We start from the raw sequence: 18,446 nt of genomic DNA, 5'->3' as shown, positions 1-18,446 counted from the left end.
TTCACGTAAGTATAGGAGTGAATTTTCAATGATACCTATTGAATCACAAATATTTGGGGTAGTGGATATTCTAATTACCCATATTTGATCATTACACACTACATGCACATATTGAATTATCACACTATGCCCCATAAATATGTAGTTATATGTCAATTAAAAATAATAAAAAAAGAAAAAAAAAGCCATTCGAGGGATTAAGAGGGATATGACATAATAATGAAAGGTAAATTTGCCAAAAAAATCCTATATAACAGCCCTTCAAACTATTAATACATGAAGCAAAAACTGAGAAATGAAAGGAGAAAAACACAAATCCATAAGTGTACCTGTAGATTTCAACTCTCTTTCCCAACTAACAAACAGAAAAATCAACAATACAGAACTAAATACTATCAACCAACCGGATCTCACTGACATTAATAGAAAACTTCACCCAGGAACTGCAGAATACACATTATTTTCATAGGCTCTGGGTTATAAAACCTTAGCAAAGTTAAAATTGAAATCATACAAATTTCTCTGACCTTTAAGAATCTTTAAGAATATTTAATTATGAAGGTCTACTTTTTTTTTGGATGGAGTCTTACTCTTGTCACCCAGGCTGGATTGCAGTGGCACGATTTCTGCTCACTGCAACCTCTGCCTCCCAGGTTCCAGCGATTCTCATGCCTCAGCCTCCCAAGTTGCTGGCATTACAGACATTTGCCACCACACCCAGCGAATTTTGGTCTTTTTTAGTAGAGACTTGGTTTCATCATGTTGGCCAAGCTGGTCTTGAACTCCTGATCTTAAGTGATCCACCCGCCTTGGTTTCCAAAAAAAGTCTACTTTATGAAATAAAATATTAAGTATACTTAAGTATTAAGTAATTTTAAATTTGCTTCATCAACATACAATAATATACCAAGACAATTATGTCAATATAAAAAATCATAATCATAACCTTCATTTTCATAAGGCCCCATAAATAATATATAATCCTTGACTAAAACTAGAAACACAGTTTAATTAATCCACTAAGCCCAGAATTCTAAATTCATTATTATATCAAATCAGATTTGTGATTTGGGGACTTCTATCATAAAGAAGGTAGTTGTATAAAACTGTAATTATTAATCTACAGTGTATGCTACATTGTTTCCTATAAAACAGTAGCACACATAGTAAAAAGAATTAAATGTCTTTAATCCTTTTCCCTACTTCCAGGGCCAGAGAATGAAAAGCTAAATGCTTACATCTAATCTGGTTTGATGCTGCTTAGTCATCTGATCTTGAACCTTCAGTCTTCGGAGAAGTTCCTTAAAACCCACCATTGGTACAGGAATTAACCTGAAGAAACGCAGTGAACAATTTTCAGATCTTAAGCCTTTTACTACAAAATTCCAGAAGTTAAGGTTTTAATAATAACTTTCATGTAATTTTACATTAACTTTCTAGGGCTCTAACGCAGATCTACTATGCCTATGAGATAACCATGTTACACCAAAGAGATTTTATTCAACCTTCGTATTTTACAAATGAGGAAATATAGTTCAGTCAAAACATTACATTATTAAATGCAAATGCAATTAGATTTTTCCATTCCTAGTTAGTTCTCACTATGCTATGCTGCCTTACCATAATTTTTTTTTCCTTAATTTTTTTCTTTTTGTTTTGGCTGAAGCTTTAGCTACACAACAATCAATACTTTTTTTTAAAGCAATGAAAATAAACTTGCCTCATATGTAAGAATTATAATTAATAGCTCTTATTTATTTGCTTCCCTAGTAGCAAATATTTTAGTTGTTATATGAAACAAGATGAAGACATACTTACTTTTCAGAATCAGGGTTATCTACCTTGGCCTGTTCCCAGATAATAGGATCAACACCTACCACAAATAAAAAATATTTTTTCTAAAACAATTTTCTCCAATTTTTATAATGTGTATGACAAAGGCTTTCCTATAGTAAGACCCTAAACCCAGAAGCTATAATGAAAAGTGACTGTCAAATATGATCATGGTAAGAATATACATTTTTGCAGGATAAATAAAGCTCAAAAAAAGTACAAACAGAAAGGAAGAATCTATAACTTATAGGATAATAGATTAACCTCCAGAATACAGAAAGAGTTCCTATAAATCAAAAAGAAAGACAAAAAATCTAGAAAACGGGCAAAGGACACAAATAGATAACTCACAAAAAATACAAATAACATAAGATAATTAATTTTTAAATTATTTTGCCACCAGTGACCAGAAGAATAACATTCCTGTTATGAATGTAATGAAAGAACTTCCCTGGAAGGCAATTTGGTAATATCTAACATACACAACATGGACTCAAAAATTTCATTACCAGAGATCTATTCTAAAGAAATACATACCAATGTGTTCTAAGACATGTTTACAAGGATGCTGTTAATTACTGCATAGTTTTTAATAGTGAAAAGATAGAAAACAACTTAGAGGTGTTAAGTAAAGGTGTATCTGTGGAATACTATGCAGTGTTAAGATAGAATAAGATTTATCTTCACGTGTTGACATGAAAAGTACTAAGAAATACTGTAAGTGAAAAGGCAAGCTGCAGATGTATATGCAGAATCCTTTTTTAAAGGACCTACATGTAAATATGCTTACATTTCAAATCACAGATAAAGGATTAAACAGAGTACCATAAATTGATAGTAGTTACTGCTGGGGAAGGGAAGTAAAGGTAATCTATCACACAGTCAATCTAGTTATGCCATCCAGAATATTTTACAGTAACAACACGTTCAGGTTTTACTTGAATATTCAGATAAAATGAGATAAGTTAGAAAAAAATAAACCAAAATTTTACTAGTCAATTACCTTTAGGTAGATGGATTATGGACTATTTTTCTTCAGTTCACTATTTCTCAAAATTTCTATTTTAACATATACATATTAGCTATATAATAAAAAACTAAATGAATACATAAAAATATTCAAAACTATTTCCCAAATAAGTGGATATGTGATGACTAGTTTTATTAACCTTAATAACCAACCAACATCTCTGAAATAGGGGGAGTATATGTTCTAAATCTTTTTTTGTTTTTTAACTCTGTGATTCCAGAAACATACCAGCAGGAGGATTCTGTAAAAGCTGTTTGATCTGTGCAGGAGAAAGTTCTGTTCTAGTCATAGAAAGGGTTACACCAAGTTGCTGCAACTGTGTTTTTATATTAGCTTGTTCAAAATGGGCATATAGTGTTGTAGCTGGAACTCTTCTTGAAGTACCATTTGGTGAACGCTCAACAACATAAATGACAACTTCTGTCCTGAAGGAAGAATAACCAATTTATAAAATATGGAGCACAAAACTCATAGCCACAAACTTCAGCATAGCAGAGCATGTGATTTCAGAAGGGTATAACTTGAATTCAGAAATGGTTGTTTTAGGAGGCAATTAAAATGCTTCCTTTTTTTGTTTTTTTGAGCAAGGTTTGCTCTGTTGCCCAGGCTGGAGTGCAGTGGCATGATCACTGCACCCTCAATTTCCCAGGCTCAAGCAGTCCTCCTACCTCAGCCTCCAAGTAACTGAGAATACAAGTGCACACTGCTGCATTAAGCAAATATCTATTTATCTATCTATATGTTTTTTTATTTTTGAGAGATGGAGACTTGCTATGTTGCCTAGGTTAGTCTCAAACTCCCGGTCTCCAGCAATCCTCCCACTTCGAACTCCCAAAGTTCTGGGATCACAGGCATGATGAGCTGCTGTACCCAGCCTTTTTCTTCTTAAATCTTGGAAAATAAGAAAGTTTTACTTAATGTAATGTTCATTTACAAATCAACTTAAATGATAAAATTAAAATGAGCCTGGCAAATACGAAAATATTTGTAAAGAGTTTTGCTTAGCTGCAAAATTCTATGTAAATGTTATTTATTATAGGAGATTCTGAAATTTATGAGTTGCTTCTCTGCAATTAAGACCACAAGCAAAATCTAATTCAATTACTGCATCTCATTAATAATCATTCTTCCAAATATCCTAAAACAAATGTCTTGCCACTAAGACTGAGAATTATACTTAGGTCAAGGGAAATAAAGCAACAATATTTATCCAAGAATGAACATGAACAGTAATCAGTTAACATTTTCCAATAATGTCTTTGTGGCCCTCAGTTTGCACACAGCTATGACAAATGGTCCCTTCCTGGCCCGAATGAAAATCTAGAAATTAGCGTCTAATAAGTTTAAAAATCAAAATTTTTTAAAAAGCTTTCAAGTAAATGTTTTTATAAATACTGAATAATCATTAGCTGAGAAAAGGCATTCTGCTCTGTGATTTAATTTGTGCTTAAGCAACAAAAACATTATTGATCACTCTCTTTGGACCAGAAATAAATACACAGAAATAAAGAGTATATTTATGTATACTTACTGATCATCTGGCAATGTTTTAGTGCCCTCTACATTTACAGTAAGGGTCTGGTTTCCTCCCAAAACTTTATGCAATGATTCTACCAACTGTTGTTGTTGGCTTCGAATCTCTGTTTCTTTTTTGTTGAAAACTAAAACCACTAGCCCATCTTCATCTTTATTACTGGGCATGCAACTATAACCTACTGCCTGTGGAATGACAAAATAAACAATATAAAACATATGTACATCTCTTAAATCTGGTGTTTAATATCAATAGCTTAATATCTGCTAAAATGCAAAAAACAACTTAATGTCTGGTAATGAAGGGAATAATGATTCTTTCCACCATTTTGTGTCCTAGGAGGTCACAAAATTATAGAGAAACTATTTCATCCAGGAGTAACATAAATCTATAGAGTAAAATTTAAATTTCCTCTTTTAGAGAGTAACTAAAGAGCTTTCTCCCTAAAAAATTTTGATATTCATTATTGTTGGTTGTTTCTGAACCATATGCATGCCATTATAAAAGTGACTGCAAAAATCAACGAGTAATTATAATTTCACTATACAGATGGTTCCCAACTTATGATTTTTCCCTTTTATATGGTGTAAAAGCAATATGCATTTAGTAGAAACCATACATGAAATTATTTTAGTTTTATTTTAAAACTGTTATTAATATTATTATAAGAAGGACTTGGCATTATATTATTCTGGCCAATTGTACACTAATGTAAGTGTTCTGAGCATGTTTAAAGTAGGCTAGGCTAAGCTATGATGCTTGGTAGATTAGGTATAGTAGTAAATGCATTTCTGAATTATAGTGTTTTCAATTATGATGGGTTTACTGGGATGCAACCCATCATAAGTTGAGGAATATCTATATATCTAATTCATGGAATTTTAAACTAAGTTTTAAATATATAAAGAACTAATTTACAAATAAATACTTTTAAATCACAGTAATGACACTGCCAACTTACAAATACTATAAAGAATAGCTTTATCACTTTATGCCCAACTATACTTTTCTAAAGAATTGCTCTTTTAGCTAGAAGCCTTTTATCTCTTTGCATACTTATATGCAACTTTTAAAAAAGAATTTAAATTAAGTCAAGTGTACATTATGCATTTTACATTATATACTAACTTTAAAAAAAGTTTAAATTGTTACATTCAACTTATGTCTATTACAGAATACCTCTTAGCGACTAAATAAATCTATCAAAATTTCAACTACATGCACTCAATATACTTTTTGTTAGTGATGAGACAAAGAGATATTCTGTAACAAGACAGGCTGACCACTTTAAGGGTCTGATCCTCAGCCTTACAGCTCCAAACACAGGGTTATGTACACATCGATTAGGTTTCAGAGACCAACTAGGCAGATGTAGCTCATAAGCAGCTGAGGTATAAACTGGATTACAATACATAATTTGTTATGTAAAATGCATTACCAAATGAACCTAAATACTCTCACTGGCTGATAAACAGATGTTCTGAAGAGACAAATGAGATTGTTTGGTAGGCAAGGAGTAAGAACAAAGAAAATGGGCAATATTGTTTTAATAGCTTTGGGATTAAACATGCCAAGGGGAATTCCTGTCCACTAGTTAGGGTATACTTTCCCGGCCAATGTTAAATGAATACCACTAAATTCTAGTTTGGTGGCTCCCCTTTATAGGTGCCAAGCAAACCATTCTCCTGTTTACATTTTTTTTCTTTAGTTATAAATCACATTCTAGTCACACCTTCCTTTAGTCATATTCTGGTCACCTTCAATCACACATATGTAAGAAATCACTTCAATTTTATAATTTCTATATTTTCAAAATAAAAGCATAAACATACCATGTTCAAAGAGAAAAGACCCCAGCAACTGTTTTCTTGATATTAATTTAATCTAAATATATCTTCTGTTATACATACTCTTTAATTGAAGACAAAAACAATATTAATAATACCTTAAATCGGCAAAAGGGATTTTCTTGTGTGAATTCCACTGGCGGAATATTATTGTTGAAATACCCTTTTCCTGTTCCCCAAAAGGCCTGCAGTTGGTTCCATTTTGCCAAAATAGCATCTCTCTCATCTCCCAATAGCGTTGGAGCAGAAAGAGCACTTGCAGTATTTATCAGCTGGTTGGACTGGGTAGGAGCTTGTGTAGGCTGACTGAAGAGACCACCTAATGCTAAAAAGGTACTCAAAATTAGTATTAAAAACAAAACAAAACTTAATCGAGATCCTAGGCATGTTAGGCAAAATAATGCCTCCCCCAAGATGCCCACATCCTAATCTATAGAACCTATAAATGTGTTGTCTCACGTAGCAAAAGGGCCTTTGTAGATGTGATTAAATTAAGCATGTTGAGAAAGAGCGTTATTCTGGGCTATCAGGATGAACTCAGTCAAAAGTGGAAGAGTGAGCTCAGAGTCAAACAGATCTGAAGATGCTATGCTGTTAGGATATGGCAAGATAGAAGGAGCTGCAAGCTGAGAAATGCACGAAGACTCTAAAAATTGGAAAACTCAAGAGAATGGATTCTCCCCTAGAGCCTCCAGAAGTAACACAGTACTGCCAAGACCTTCATATTAAACTTTTATTGTCTTAAGCTACTAAGTTTGTGGGAATTTCTTATGGCAGCAATAGGAAACTAATACACTAGGACAAACCTTTTAACATTAAACTTGCTTTTCTAAAATATTTTTTCTTGAGACAAGGTCTCTTACTGCCTACGCTGGAGTGCAGTGGCAAGATCATGGCTAACTGCAGCCTCAACCTTCTGGGCTCAAGCAGTCCTCCTGCTTTATCATCCTGAGTCGCTGGGACTACAGGAATGCACCAACATGCACCTGGTTAATCTTTTTAAATTATTTTTTGTAAAGACAGGGTCTTACTATGTTTCCCATGCTGCTCTCAAAACTTCAGAGCTCAAGTGAACCTCCTGCCTCAGCCTCCCAAAGTGCTGAGATTACAGGCATGAGCAACTGTGCCCGGCCCTAATCCAAATTAATTCCATTACCAGAACACAAATTGAATCCACAATATTAAACCCACCATACACAAAAAAAGAGAGAGGAGAGAGAAGAGACGAGATGGGGAGGCAAGAGGGGAGGAGGAGAGAGAGAGAGGAAGGGAAAAAGTCCATGTGGATAAAGAAAAGTTTGTAAAGATGTAGAATTAAACAACCTTTATTGCTGTTATATTTGTATAATAAATATAAATTGGGGGATATGAAGTAAGCTTAAAAATCATTGTTATATCAATACCAACTTACTAAACATTTTCCTTTCTCTTATTGTTAAAAAACATATACAGTAATAACAAATGGATTAACCATTAGTATTCTAGCCTGAAACTTTAGATGGCTGTGTAACTTTGGGCAAATCAGTTAACCTCTCTGGGATACCAATTTCGCTAATGGAAAGAAGGGCCAAGTTCTTAGGATAGATAAATATTTCCTAAAGTGTGAGATAAGTATGTCATTTTTTAACAAAGGGAGGAACAAGTCCAAGGCTCAGAACTTAAGGCAAAGGTATCTACCTACAATTTATTAACACTATATTTTCTTTGTAATTAATTTCAATTACCTTTTCCTTACAGCAAATATTAGTTTTCTACTTATAGCAGCAAGGTATATTTTACTTTAAAATAACTGTATTTACTGTTTCTATGTAAACTGATTTAAAGAAAATTCTTAAATAGTAATACAAATGGTATGTAGATAAAAAGAAAATATGGGGCCAGGCACGGTGGCTCAAGCCTGTAATCCCAGCACTTTGGGAGGCCGAGGCGGGTGGATCATGAGGTCAAGAGATCGAGACCATCCGGGTCAACATGGTGAAACCCCGTCTCTACTAAAAATACGAAAAATTAGCTGGGCGTGGTGGCGCGTGCCTGTAATCCCGGCTACTCAGGAGGCTGAGGCAGGAGAATTGCCTGAACCCAGGAGGCGGAGGTTGCCATGAGCCGAGATTGCACCATTGCACTCCAGCCTGGGTAACAAGAGCGAAACTCCGTCTCAAAAAAAAAAGAAAAAGGAAATATAAATACCAAAATGTCCTGAGTTTTAAAACACTGTATTAGATATTATTTAAGTTCTCTTTCAGCTCTAAACATTGAAAGTACCACAAGGACATGGGGCTTCTACAGGGTTAGAGAGAGGCTCTTTTGCTCTTCAGAAAAGTATTAATTCCCAAATGAGTATATATAAACATTGGAAAGTACTGGACTAGAACTCAGAACACTTGAATGCTGGTTTATTATAAGCTCACTTTCCACCCTTGACCAAGAAATTCCTGGGCTTTATCTTCCTCAACTTTTAAATGAGATTAATCAACTGTGATCTCTATACTGAGACATACGTAGTTGGCCTCCCATTTTACACGTCACACTGAATTATGACTGAACCAGTTTACTTAAAGTTCACTAGCTGGAGGGCGTTGAACTCAAATTATGAAATCCAATAGACTCTTTTCAAGACAGAATAATATTCGACTTCCTGTACTTTCCTACCTTTTCAGAGCCCTCCTGCTACTGATTATTCCTTCAGGCCCCAAAAGAAAATACTCAACTTCTGTTGAACATATATCTTCCTTGAAAGCCCTTCTCCCTTACATTTCCTGGTAATAGTCTCTCTTTTTAAATATATAAACACATTCATTCATTCACTCACCATTAACTCATACAACAAATATTTACTGGGTACCCACTAAGTGCTTAGAGCCAAATATTAAAGATACAGTGGTAAATAAGGTGGACGAGGTTCATTAAAGAAAGTGAACACATCAAACAATAATATTAACAATTGTTTTAAGTCCTTCAGAGAAGTACAGAGGTTCTGGGAGTACTAAATAAGGGAGCTGAGCAAGCTTGAGAGAGGGATCAAGAGAAGACCATCAGTCAAGGAAGGAGTCAGCTAAGCCACGGGGTAGAGGTAAAGGCAAAGAGTATGTGTAAGATCTCTGTAGAGACAGAGGAAGATGAGTGGGCAAAAGCAGTAAGGAAGACTAACAATGAGGTAGAAAAAAAATAGAGTGTCACAGAAGTTAAGGTCTCCCATTGGCCAAATACAACTAACTGAAACATATTTATCAAAGCCTATGCTTTCAAAATGGTAATTTTATAAAGTAAAGATCAAATTTTTTAAAAATTCTAACTCCTTAGATACCATTAGAAATAATGGAGCCACCAACTCCTTTTTACAAATATTGTCCATTAAAAAGAAAACAATTATCCTGCCTTTCCTATACAAACTATACACATCAGGGTGATCAAGCAGTCTTGGAGGATGAAGAAAAAGTTCCTTTTACAAAAGAAATTTCAGTGTGATAGGGAGGAAATTAGAAAATCACCATCTTGCAGCTCCTAATAAGATAACTGACTGAGGCAATGATCATCAAGGAATAAAACCATTAGGTTCAAGTAGTAAGATAAGGATATGCTGTCACCACCTGAACCTACATCACCAAAAGTGAGATAGCCTCTTAATGTGATGTGATATGAAGCACACAGCACCACTTGCAAAATATTCTTACAAAAAAAAGCAAGCATCAAGTCCCTAAAGCAAACTTTATGTACCACAATTATGAGAGAGAAAGTTAAATAATCAAGGAAGCAAAAGAAAAATACAGAATGGGGGATAATTAACAAGACAACTGGGCAATTCATGAGGGAAAAAACAGAGTTGGGAATTCTCTACATTAAAAAGAACTTAAGGGACATCACAAGAAAATGAATATGTGGTCCTTGTTTGGATCATGATTCCAACAAACCAAATAAGAAAACACTTTTGAGACATGTAGGGACCTCTGATTGTAGATGGGGTATTAGATAGTACCAAGGAACTACTGTGGGTAGGAATGATGTACAACTTCCTAAAAAGAGAAGTATAGTAAAGTAAGCATGAAATGACATGCTTGGGATTTTTTCTCAAATACTTCAGCAATTTTAAAAATAGGAAAAAGAAGATAGTAACAAATGTGGCAAATTCTGATATTTGATAACTTCAGCTGGTAGGATTCACATCACTATTCTTTTTTTCTTTGTTAGCATTTTTCATAAAGAACAAGTGTTCACTGGATTTACTGAGATGATTAATGACCTTAACTATTTAATAAAATATAGAAAACAAAAACCATCTTAGCAAATAGTTATGAAGAGGAGAAGAGTGGTAGCTGAAGTGAAATGTGAGATTAAAGTAGTTTTTCTGTTGTTATTACTGTTTCAAGAAAAAATAAACTTTGAGTTACTTAAATGTGGATAAGAAGAAGGTGAAGATTTTCCGGGACAGAGTGCAGTTAGAATAATCAATAGCACACAGGTCCTGAGAAGATAAGTTATCAGATCCTGAGACAGGTAAAAAGAGGAAAAAGTGAATAGAGGGAGGAAAAGAAATAGATTTGGTGGGCCAGGTGCGGTGGCTCAAGCCTGTAATCCCAGCACTTTGGGAGGCCGAGGTGGGTGGATCACGAGGTCAAGAGATCGAGACCATCCTGGTCAACATGGTGAAACCCCGTCTCTACTAAAGATACAAAAAATTAGCTGGGCATGGTGGCACGTGCCTGTAGTCCCAGCTACTCAGGAGGCTGAGGCAGAAGAATTGCCTGAACCCAGGAGGCGGAGGTTGCAGTGAGCTAAGATTGCGATTGCACCATTGCACTCCAGCCTGGGTATGAAGAGTGAAACTCTGTCTCAAAAAAAGAAAAAAAAAAGGAAAAAGAAATAGATTTGGTGGAGGGAAGTTGAAGGAATTGCAATAAGGAATTCTATTTATTTTCTCTCTCTCTTTTTTTTTTTTTTTGTTGTTGTTTTTGAGACAGAGTCTTCCTCTGTCACTAGGCTGGCTGGAGTGCCAGGGTACGATCTTTAGCTCACTGCAACCTGTGCCTCCCGGGTTCAAGCAATTCTCATATCTCAGCCTCCCCAGTAACTGGGACTACAGGCACACACTACCATGCCTGGCTAATTTTTGTATTTTTATTAGAAACCGGTTTCTCCATGTTGACCAGGCTAGTCTCGAACTCCTAACCTCAGGTGATCCGCCTGCCTTGGCAATCCAAAGTGCTGGGATTACAGACGTGAGCCACTGCGCCCAGCCCTATTTTGTCTTTGAAGCAGCGGTCAAGGCCATCTACTAAAGTAAGAACAAAGGAATTTGAGATCCGAAGAGAACAAAGGTTTAAAATTACTGCTATAGAAAGTGGGAGAATTAAGTTGAAAGTAGGAACTTCACAGGATTACCAGGCAATATTGAGACCTGAGGTTGGTGATCAAGAATTTATAGTGGTACTATCCACTCTTCCAGAATGTGTGATTTTTCTCAAGCAATATCTAGATAGACAGTTGGGCTTACAACGGCTTGGTTTTTTTTTCAGGCAGATGTAATACAAAAATAAGGAAGTTTAGCATATTGGCAAGAGACACTGAAACGGAAGGCCATGGAATCCAAACTAGAGTAGTGAAGACAAAAAGAGCTAACAGAAAGAGCAGAAAGTATCAGTTGCCTCAAGATCCAAAAGTCTTTTGAAGGATCCTGGATAATGAATGCTTTGGCTTGAAAAGGCCTTCTATCATTTGTCAGAAAAGCCAAATGTGACTTTTCCCCTTGATTCACTGGTATTGCCAACAGACATAGGTATAGCTGTGATTAGTAAAAGGGAGCTAATGAGTATGAGGAATACACAGATGGGCATCTCTATACTGAGACAGGACAAGCAGTGGTCCTAACATGCTGCTCAGTATTTTACGGTCAACATCCTACTTGGCTCGCAAGTCGGAGATGACAGCATTTAAGTGTGTTTCTGAGAGTTTTGTTCTAGTACTCTCCTCTATTTTCCTCTGGAATTAAGTCTCCTAAATGATATCATCCGTATCTACCACTTTAAATACTACTTATGTTCTGATGGCTTTGTTATGTTCCTCCTGAGTTCAAACCCATATACATAACTACCGAGGGGACACCTCAAACTCATTATTCTATCCACAAACACCTGCTCTTGCTTTAGTATTCTGAATCTTAGAGAAGAGAGTAAGGGATCCTTCAGTTATGCCATCCAGAAGCCTGAGATACTTTTGTCCAGTCATTCGCTTTTATTGATTCTACAACTTAAATCTCTCTCAAATCCGCATCCTGTTTCTTCTCTCCACTCGGAACAGTCACCGCCTTAATTCGGGTCTTCACTATTTCTTGCTTAGATTTTGGCAACAGCTTCAGAACCCGTATCTCTGCCTCCCCAACGCACCTATAAGCTATCTTCGTATTTCTCTAAGAGATACTTCTAAAAATCTGATTATTTTCCTGTCTAGCTTAAATCCTACAAGGGTTTAGAATTACTTAAAGGACAGCTCCTTAGTAAAGCATACAAGGCACACTAATAATCCAATTCATATCTACCTCTCCCATTCTCACCACTGACTCAGGTCATTTATGCAATAAAACTACCCTGATCTAGTTACTGGTCCCAAATGTATTATACTCTGTCATAAACCATGCCATGTTATTTCCTCTGCCTGGATACCTTAGAGTCTCCTTGACTATGAGCAGGGATTGTGGTTTTCAACCTTGTACATCCAATGCCTGACATACGATGTATACAATAAATGGGTACTATATAACAAAATGAGCCCTTTCATTTTTAAAATAGCACCAGATTCAAACTCCCATTTTCCTAATGAAACTAAATGGAACTATAGTTAGTCATAGTTTGAGAGACTTTATTTCAAGAAAAAAAGAAAACACTTCATTTTTGCTGTCCTGTCCTTAACTAAATACTTCATCAAATTTTGCGTTTTTCCAGGATTGTAGAAAAGATGAATGACTGCAATAGCGGAAAGAATAATTCTGAGAATACTATTATCTTCATCCTACTGTTAGGCAATCCTTGAAATTCATGTTTAATAAGTTAATAACTAATCTTCAATGACTGAGTAGAATGAATTTTAGCTTCTCAATCAAGTTATTTAAGAAAAATGAAACAAAAGTAATTTAAAGAGGTATCAGATAGGAAAAGTGAAAAGAGCACTAGAGGGGGTAGTTGAATTTATGTTGCTGTACTTGTTGAGAGGTATATGGCTAAGTCACAATCTCTGTTTTCTCTCTTCATCCACAAAATGGTGATAACAAAAGTATTATTTCACAGGGTACTTGTGAGAATAAGTTAATCCATACAGGACGATAGTGGAACCTATTGCCATGCCAACTGGTAAGGAAGCCATCAAAGACTAATAACCAGAGTGTGTCAAAGGGACTTGGGAGCCAACTTGAAAAGGCTAGCACTAGCTAAAGATGTAACAATTTAAGCATCAATAGGAATGATAACTGCTATGGATTAAAAAATAGCAAATCGTTTAAAGGCTGCAGTTTCTGACATTTAAAAAAAACTGGAGACTACTAGACAACCAAATCTTTATTCTGAAAACCAGTAATAAAGAGAAAGAGTCAACCACAGAGATGAGGTGAAGTTTCTCCTCACAGAAGTAGTCCAATGAATAAATGAATCCAGGTAGAATAGCACTATTTGTAACCCCTAGTGAATTAATGGATCTAGGTAATGATCACCAATGGCTGATCACTCAGAAAAAGAGATAACCAGATATTTTATGTCTTCTGATAAAAAAAATAATACCTATAAATAGTCTTGCAAACAAACAATAAATGTAAGCCCTAGGTCTAAATCATCAAGAAATACAGAGAACAAAGGAATGTGTTAAACTATACCATAGGAGTGCAATCAAAAAAGCCTTCCATGAAAAATAACATTCCAAATCCTATGGAATATATTTGTAATTTTTTTTAAAAGTCCACTAAAGTATTTTGAATACACTCAATAATGTCAGCTAGTATCATTACGATTTTTTATTTGAAACTGAAAACTTCATACTTACTAGTTTGTTGTTGCTGCTGTTGTTGTGTATTAAATCCTCCAAATCCCAGTCCAGTTCCCAAACCAGTACCTAAACCAGTACTAGTTCCCGTTGTTGTGCCAAAACCAGTACCAAATCCAAAACCTTTGTTTTGAGTACCACCGAAGAGTCCTTTGAATGAAAAATTGGAACTCTGTAAGTTAAAAAAAAAAAATCTGATCTCTACCTCATTTACTTCTACAGATGACTTAAGAGGGCCTCTTACCAGTAGTGCCTGTGTTAGTGGGGGCAGAAAAGCTGAATGCAGAACCTGCAGTTGTAGATGTTGTCCCAAATCCTCCAAACCCACCTAATTAAAAACAAAAATAGAAAGGAAGAATCTTTTGTATATATAAAGGCAACTTCTTTTAAAAATTATTTTATAATTGCTACATATAAAATCAAAATACATCGATCTAATTTTTCCTTTCTCTACTTTCGAGATCAATTTTTTTAGAAAACTATACTACTAATCAAGAAGTCAAAATGTCACAAGAAATGAACTAAGCATTTAAAATAGAAATATCACAATGTAATATATACCCTTCAATTAAAGGGGTGGTTAACGGTTACAGCTGAGAAAACACATTAAGCCTATTGCCATAATTCTAAAATGACTATGTATGTACTTTTAGAGGTGTTACAAATTCATACCTAGAGGATTTAGACTGATAACAGTAATGAGCAGACCATGTGTTTACTGACAGTGGAACTGTTTAAAATGAACCATTTTTTAGACCAGCAGTTCTTAAATTCCAGCAGATAAAAGACAGGTAGTTTAAGTAGTGTCACATATTCCCATTTTTTTCCCCCAAGAAAAACAGGAAACCTGGATTTTCTATGTAAAATTTATTGGTTTTTAAACCCTAATTCAACTACTTTTTTGGGGGCAAGGAATTCAAATGTTTTGAAAATAATGTGCCAAACATATCACATTGGCAGACTTGTTGCAACCTTGGATTTGGTGAATTTATGTCTAGATTAGCTTATATTTCTACTTAGTCTGTCAAGACTAAGTAACTTTCTAAAGGTAACGTACCAATATACTTACCCCACACAACAATTTGTTTCTTGAAGAAATATGACAGATAAATGGAATGCTAGCCAATTTAAAAGTTTTATTGTTATTTTTGTAACTTATCGTCAGTCTTCAGCTGATTACCAATGTGATACCAAAAAGCCTTTTGAGACAAATGTTTGAACCATTAGTGTAGAATTATATTGCAGGTTTTTTAGAATCTACCTTTAATTGCCTCTATTTCTGGTATACAACACAAGATTCATCAATATTGTAATATAGAAGATACAAGAAGAAAAAAATGCAACCATTTTACATTAATTCTGATTTGGAAAACTACTTAAAAGTAAACTGCATATTGCATGCAAGCACAACTACATATTCTATTTACTTGTAGGTTCTATTGCAGTACTGTAAACTGTGAACATTTTCATAAAAATCACCTAAAGTACTAAGCACTGTTCTAATCTCTTTTCACTACTCTTCACTTCCATTGAATAACTATTATATAATCTGAATTGGCTACACAATAGAAACACTACTCAGTTTCTCATCATGCTCCACTACATTAAAAAATGTTTTAGTAATAGTGGATTTGCAAGAATACAAAATAAAACGTAAACATGAACTTCTATTAGACCTTTGCTGAAGGTTAACACATATAAAAGTAGTTAAAACATGTTACAGTATCATAACTCAAAACTTAACAGTGATGACTCCAAATGAACATGAAATCAAGCAAATACCAACAAGTTTATTGTTGCTAAATTATGAGCTGGGTGGCTTTATTTGGAAACACAAATTTCAAAATAAGATTTCTGTTTTACCCAGTGCCAATTTTAAGCAAACAGGGAAAAATAAACATATCAAAGGACAATGATATGTGATCACTTCAAATACATCTTAACTAAACTGGATCATCTTGTCTTTGGAGTTTTCAAATATTCTTCTAACAGGTTTCAACTCAGATACCAGGGTGATAATCACATTGCAGTAACTAGTGAATGACCAAAACACCAGACTTTCCAAGTACGTTTTAGGGAGTAAATAACATTTATCAAATGCATATAATTGGCATGGGCATAAGAGGCATAATGTAAGAGACTATGGACAATAAATTCATATACGAGCAGCTGAAGAACAAGATTTTTTCTATAGGGTCACTATGTAAAGTACACATAAACCTATTTTAAATGTATATATAATAACCATTATTGTGTTTTGCAAAATTTTTAATGAACTTCAAACAACCCACATGCATACAAAAATCTTCTTAATTTTTAAATGCAAAGACAGCTACCCTACCTTTTAGAATTTGGTGCTATTTGACATAAAATTAAACTGCTCTGTTTGAGCATTTCCCAAAATTCTAGCAGAGAATTCTGGATTCTTTCTATAATTACATATCTTATAGAAATTACGTATCTTATAGTATCTTAATCTGCTGAGTTGACCAAAGAAATACATTATTAAGTTAAAAAACAAAACAGGTTACTGCTGTTCGTATAAGATTTGTTTCTCTTTGGAAACACAAGGACAATAAAATGAAATCCCAATGAAAGATGCAGAAAAAATGAAATATGACTGCAGGAGTCCAAGAATCCCAGGATGGGCTTGGATGGTGTGAATTTATACTTTGGAAGTTAAATCTAATAATTTAAAGATATAGTCTATTCAAAATTATAATCCAAATGCTTAACATTTGGAAGATAAGTGCACATTTAATAAAGGAACATTATAACTTGCAGAACTTTTCCAAACGACATCTTTTAAGGCAGTAAAAACTTGATAAAAATGTTCTTGATTTCACATAAGGAAATAAATTTCCTTTCCTTATTAGACAAGTTACTGTTTTTTCCCAAACTCCAGGAACCACAATATTCTTGGACTCCAGCTCCCAATACTCGTTACACATACAACCCGCAGTATCTACCTGCACTTGCCAGACTGTTACCAAAATTGAACGGAGTCGCCGAGGTAGTAGAAACACCGAAATTCCCAATATTAAAGTTCACTGCAGGATTAGCAGTTAATCCGAAACCCCCAAAATTAAACCCACTGGCGGTGGAGTTGGCAGTCTCAAGCCCACCAAATCCTGATAGGCATGTAGGCAAAGAAACAAAATTTTAAAAGGAGGGAGAGGGAAAAAGAAAAGAAAGCAAGATAAGGATTAGAAGAATCGGCAGGAGGTTTCACAGAAGTGAACAAACCTGGTTTTCCTCCAAACAGGTTAAGAAAGCAGAGGCGGGTGGATGGGGGGAGGGAATGGAAGAAGCACGACCTATATAAGTCCCATAGCGAGGACCACAAGGGTTCGGGGCTGGAACTAAGGGTGGCAAAGGACAGTGCCGGTGGATCGTTATCCCTATCCTCGCCGAGTGCGGCAGCGGGAATCACGCGACCATTCCCGCCCATCCGGGAGCCTGAGGTGCAGAAGGGAGGGAGACTCTCGGGCAAGGGAAGAGGGGAGCAACCTCCAATTTCTCTGAGTAGGAATCCCTGGCGGCGGGAAGAGCACCGCTGAAGCGAGGGCCCTGCGGGAACTCACGCGCAGCACGCGAGCTTCTGCTGACACCACGAGTACCCCCGCGGCCTCCTCCGGAGCGGCCTTGGCCCATTCTGCCGCCGCCCGCCCTTTTCCAATGGTGCCGGCGGGAGATCGCAGGATCCCCAAGCCGGAGAGTCTCGGACAGGGGGCGGACCAGACCCTTCCCCTCCTTCCCGGGTGAAGGTCTAGGGGGATCACTCACCCGCGGGGGCCGCGGTGGCTGCAGCGGTGCCGGAGGTGCCCGAGGGAGCCCCAAAATTGAAGGCCATGTCGCGAGAGCAGGATACCAAGGAGGCACTCCCGCGACCCGCAGTACGCTCCTCTTCTCAGTCCGGCGGGGAAACCGCCAGTCAGATCATCGAGTTCTGCCTCTTTTCCGGCCGAGCCTAAAAGGCCGGAAAGCGCCAAGGGCGTAGGAGGTGGGTGGTTGTGCGGGAACGCCCCCAGCTGGCTCACTTCCGGGGAGTTTCACAAGGTGTTGGGTATCACAATGGTACAATTAAGGTAAAAGGCTGGGATGTTCGCGAGGTTGTGCCTCCTGAGAGTCCTTTAAAAACGGCCGTAGGAAGGTTCTTTGGGAAAGGTATGCACGGGCTGAC

General features: G+C 36.1%; 1 protein-coding gene across 4 annotated transcripts in view; it reads right to left on the bottom strand.

The window, feature by feature from the left end:
* Nucleotides 1–18,173, bottom strand: part of NUP54 (nucleoporin 54) — a 52,194-nt gene extending 34,021 nt beyond the window's left edge. The window contains exons 1-9 of one of the 4 annotated variants that reach the window (XM_035293502.3): nucleotides 17,510–18,173; nucleotides 17,233–17,394; nucleotides 14,508–14,591; nucleotides 14,264–14,413; nucleotides 6,343–6,569; nucleotides 4,395–4,582; nucleotides 3,092–3,288; nucleotides 1,819–1,873; nucleotides 1,239–1,332 (exon numbers count right to left, since the gene is read on the bottom strand). In XM_035293502.3, coding sequence (XP_035149393.1) covers nucleotides 1,239–1,332; nucleotides 1,819–1,873; nucleotides 3,092–3,288; nucleotides 4,395–4,582; nucleotides 6,343–6,569; nucleotides 14,264–14,413; nucleotides 14,508–14,591; nucleotides 17,233–17,394; nucleotides 17,510–17,714 — 1,362 coding nt within the window. In that variant the 5' untranslated portion in view covers nucleotides 17,715–18,173. The remainder of the gene's footprint in view (nucleotides 1–1,238; nucleotides 1,333–1,818; nucleotides 1,874–3,091; nucleotides 3,289–4,394; nucleotides 4,583–6,342; nucleotides 6,570–14,263; nucleotides 14,414–14,507; nucleotides 14,592–17,232; nucleotides 17,395–17,509) is intronic. The other 3 variants (XM_008993148.5, XM_078367048.1, XM_002745693.7) reach the window with 3 other exon arrangements.
* Nucleotides 18,174–18,446: the final 273 nt, after the last annotated feature.

This window comes from Callithrix jacchus, chromosome 3 (genome assembly GCF_049354715.1).
Source record: "Callithrix jacchus isolate 240 chromosome 3, calJac240_pri, whole genome shotgun sequence".
Lineage (NCBI taxonomy): Eukaryota > Metazoa > Chordata > Mammalia > Primates > Cebidae > Callithrix > Callithrix jacchus.
Note: the sequence above shows the minus strand (reverse complement) of the source record. Positions and strands in the feature narration are given on the sequence as shown.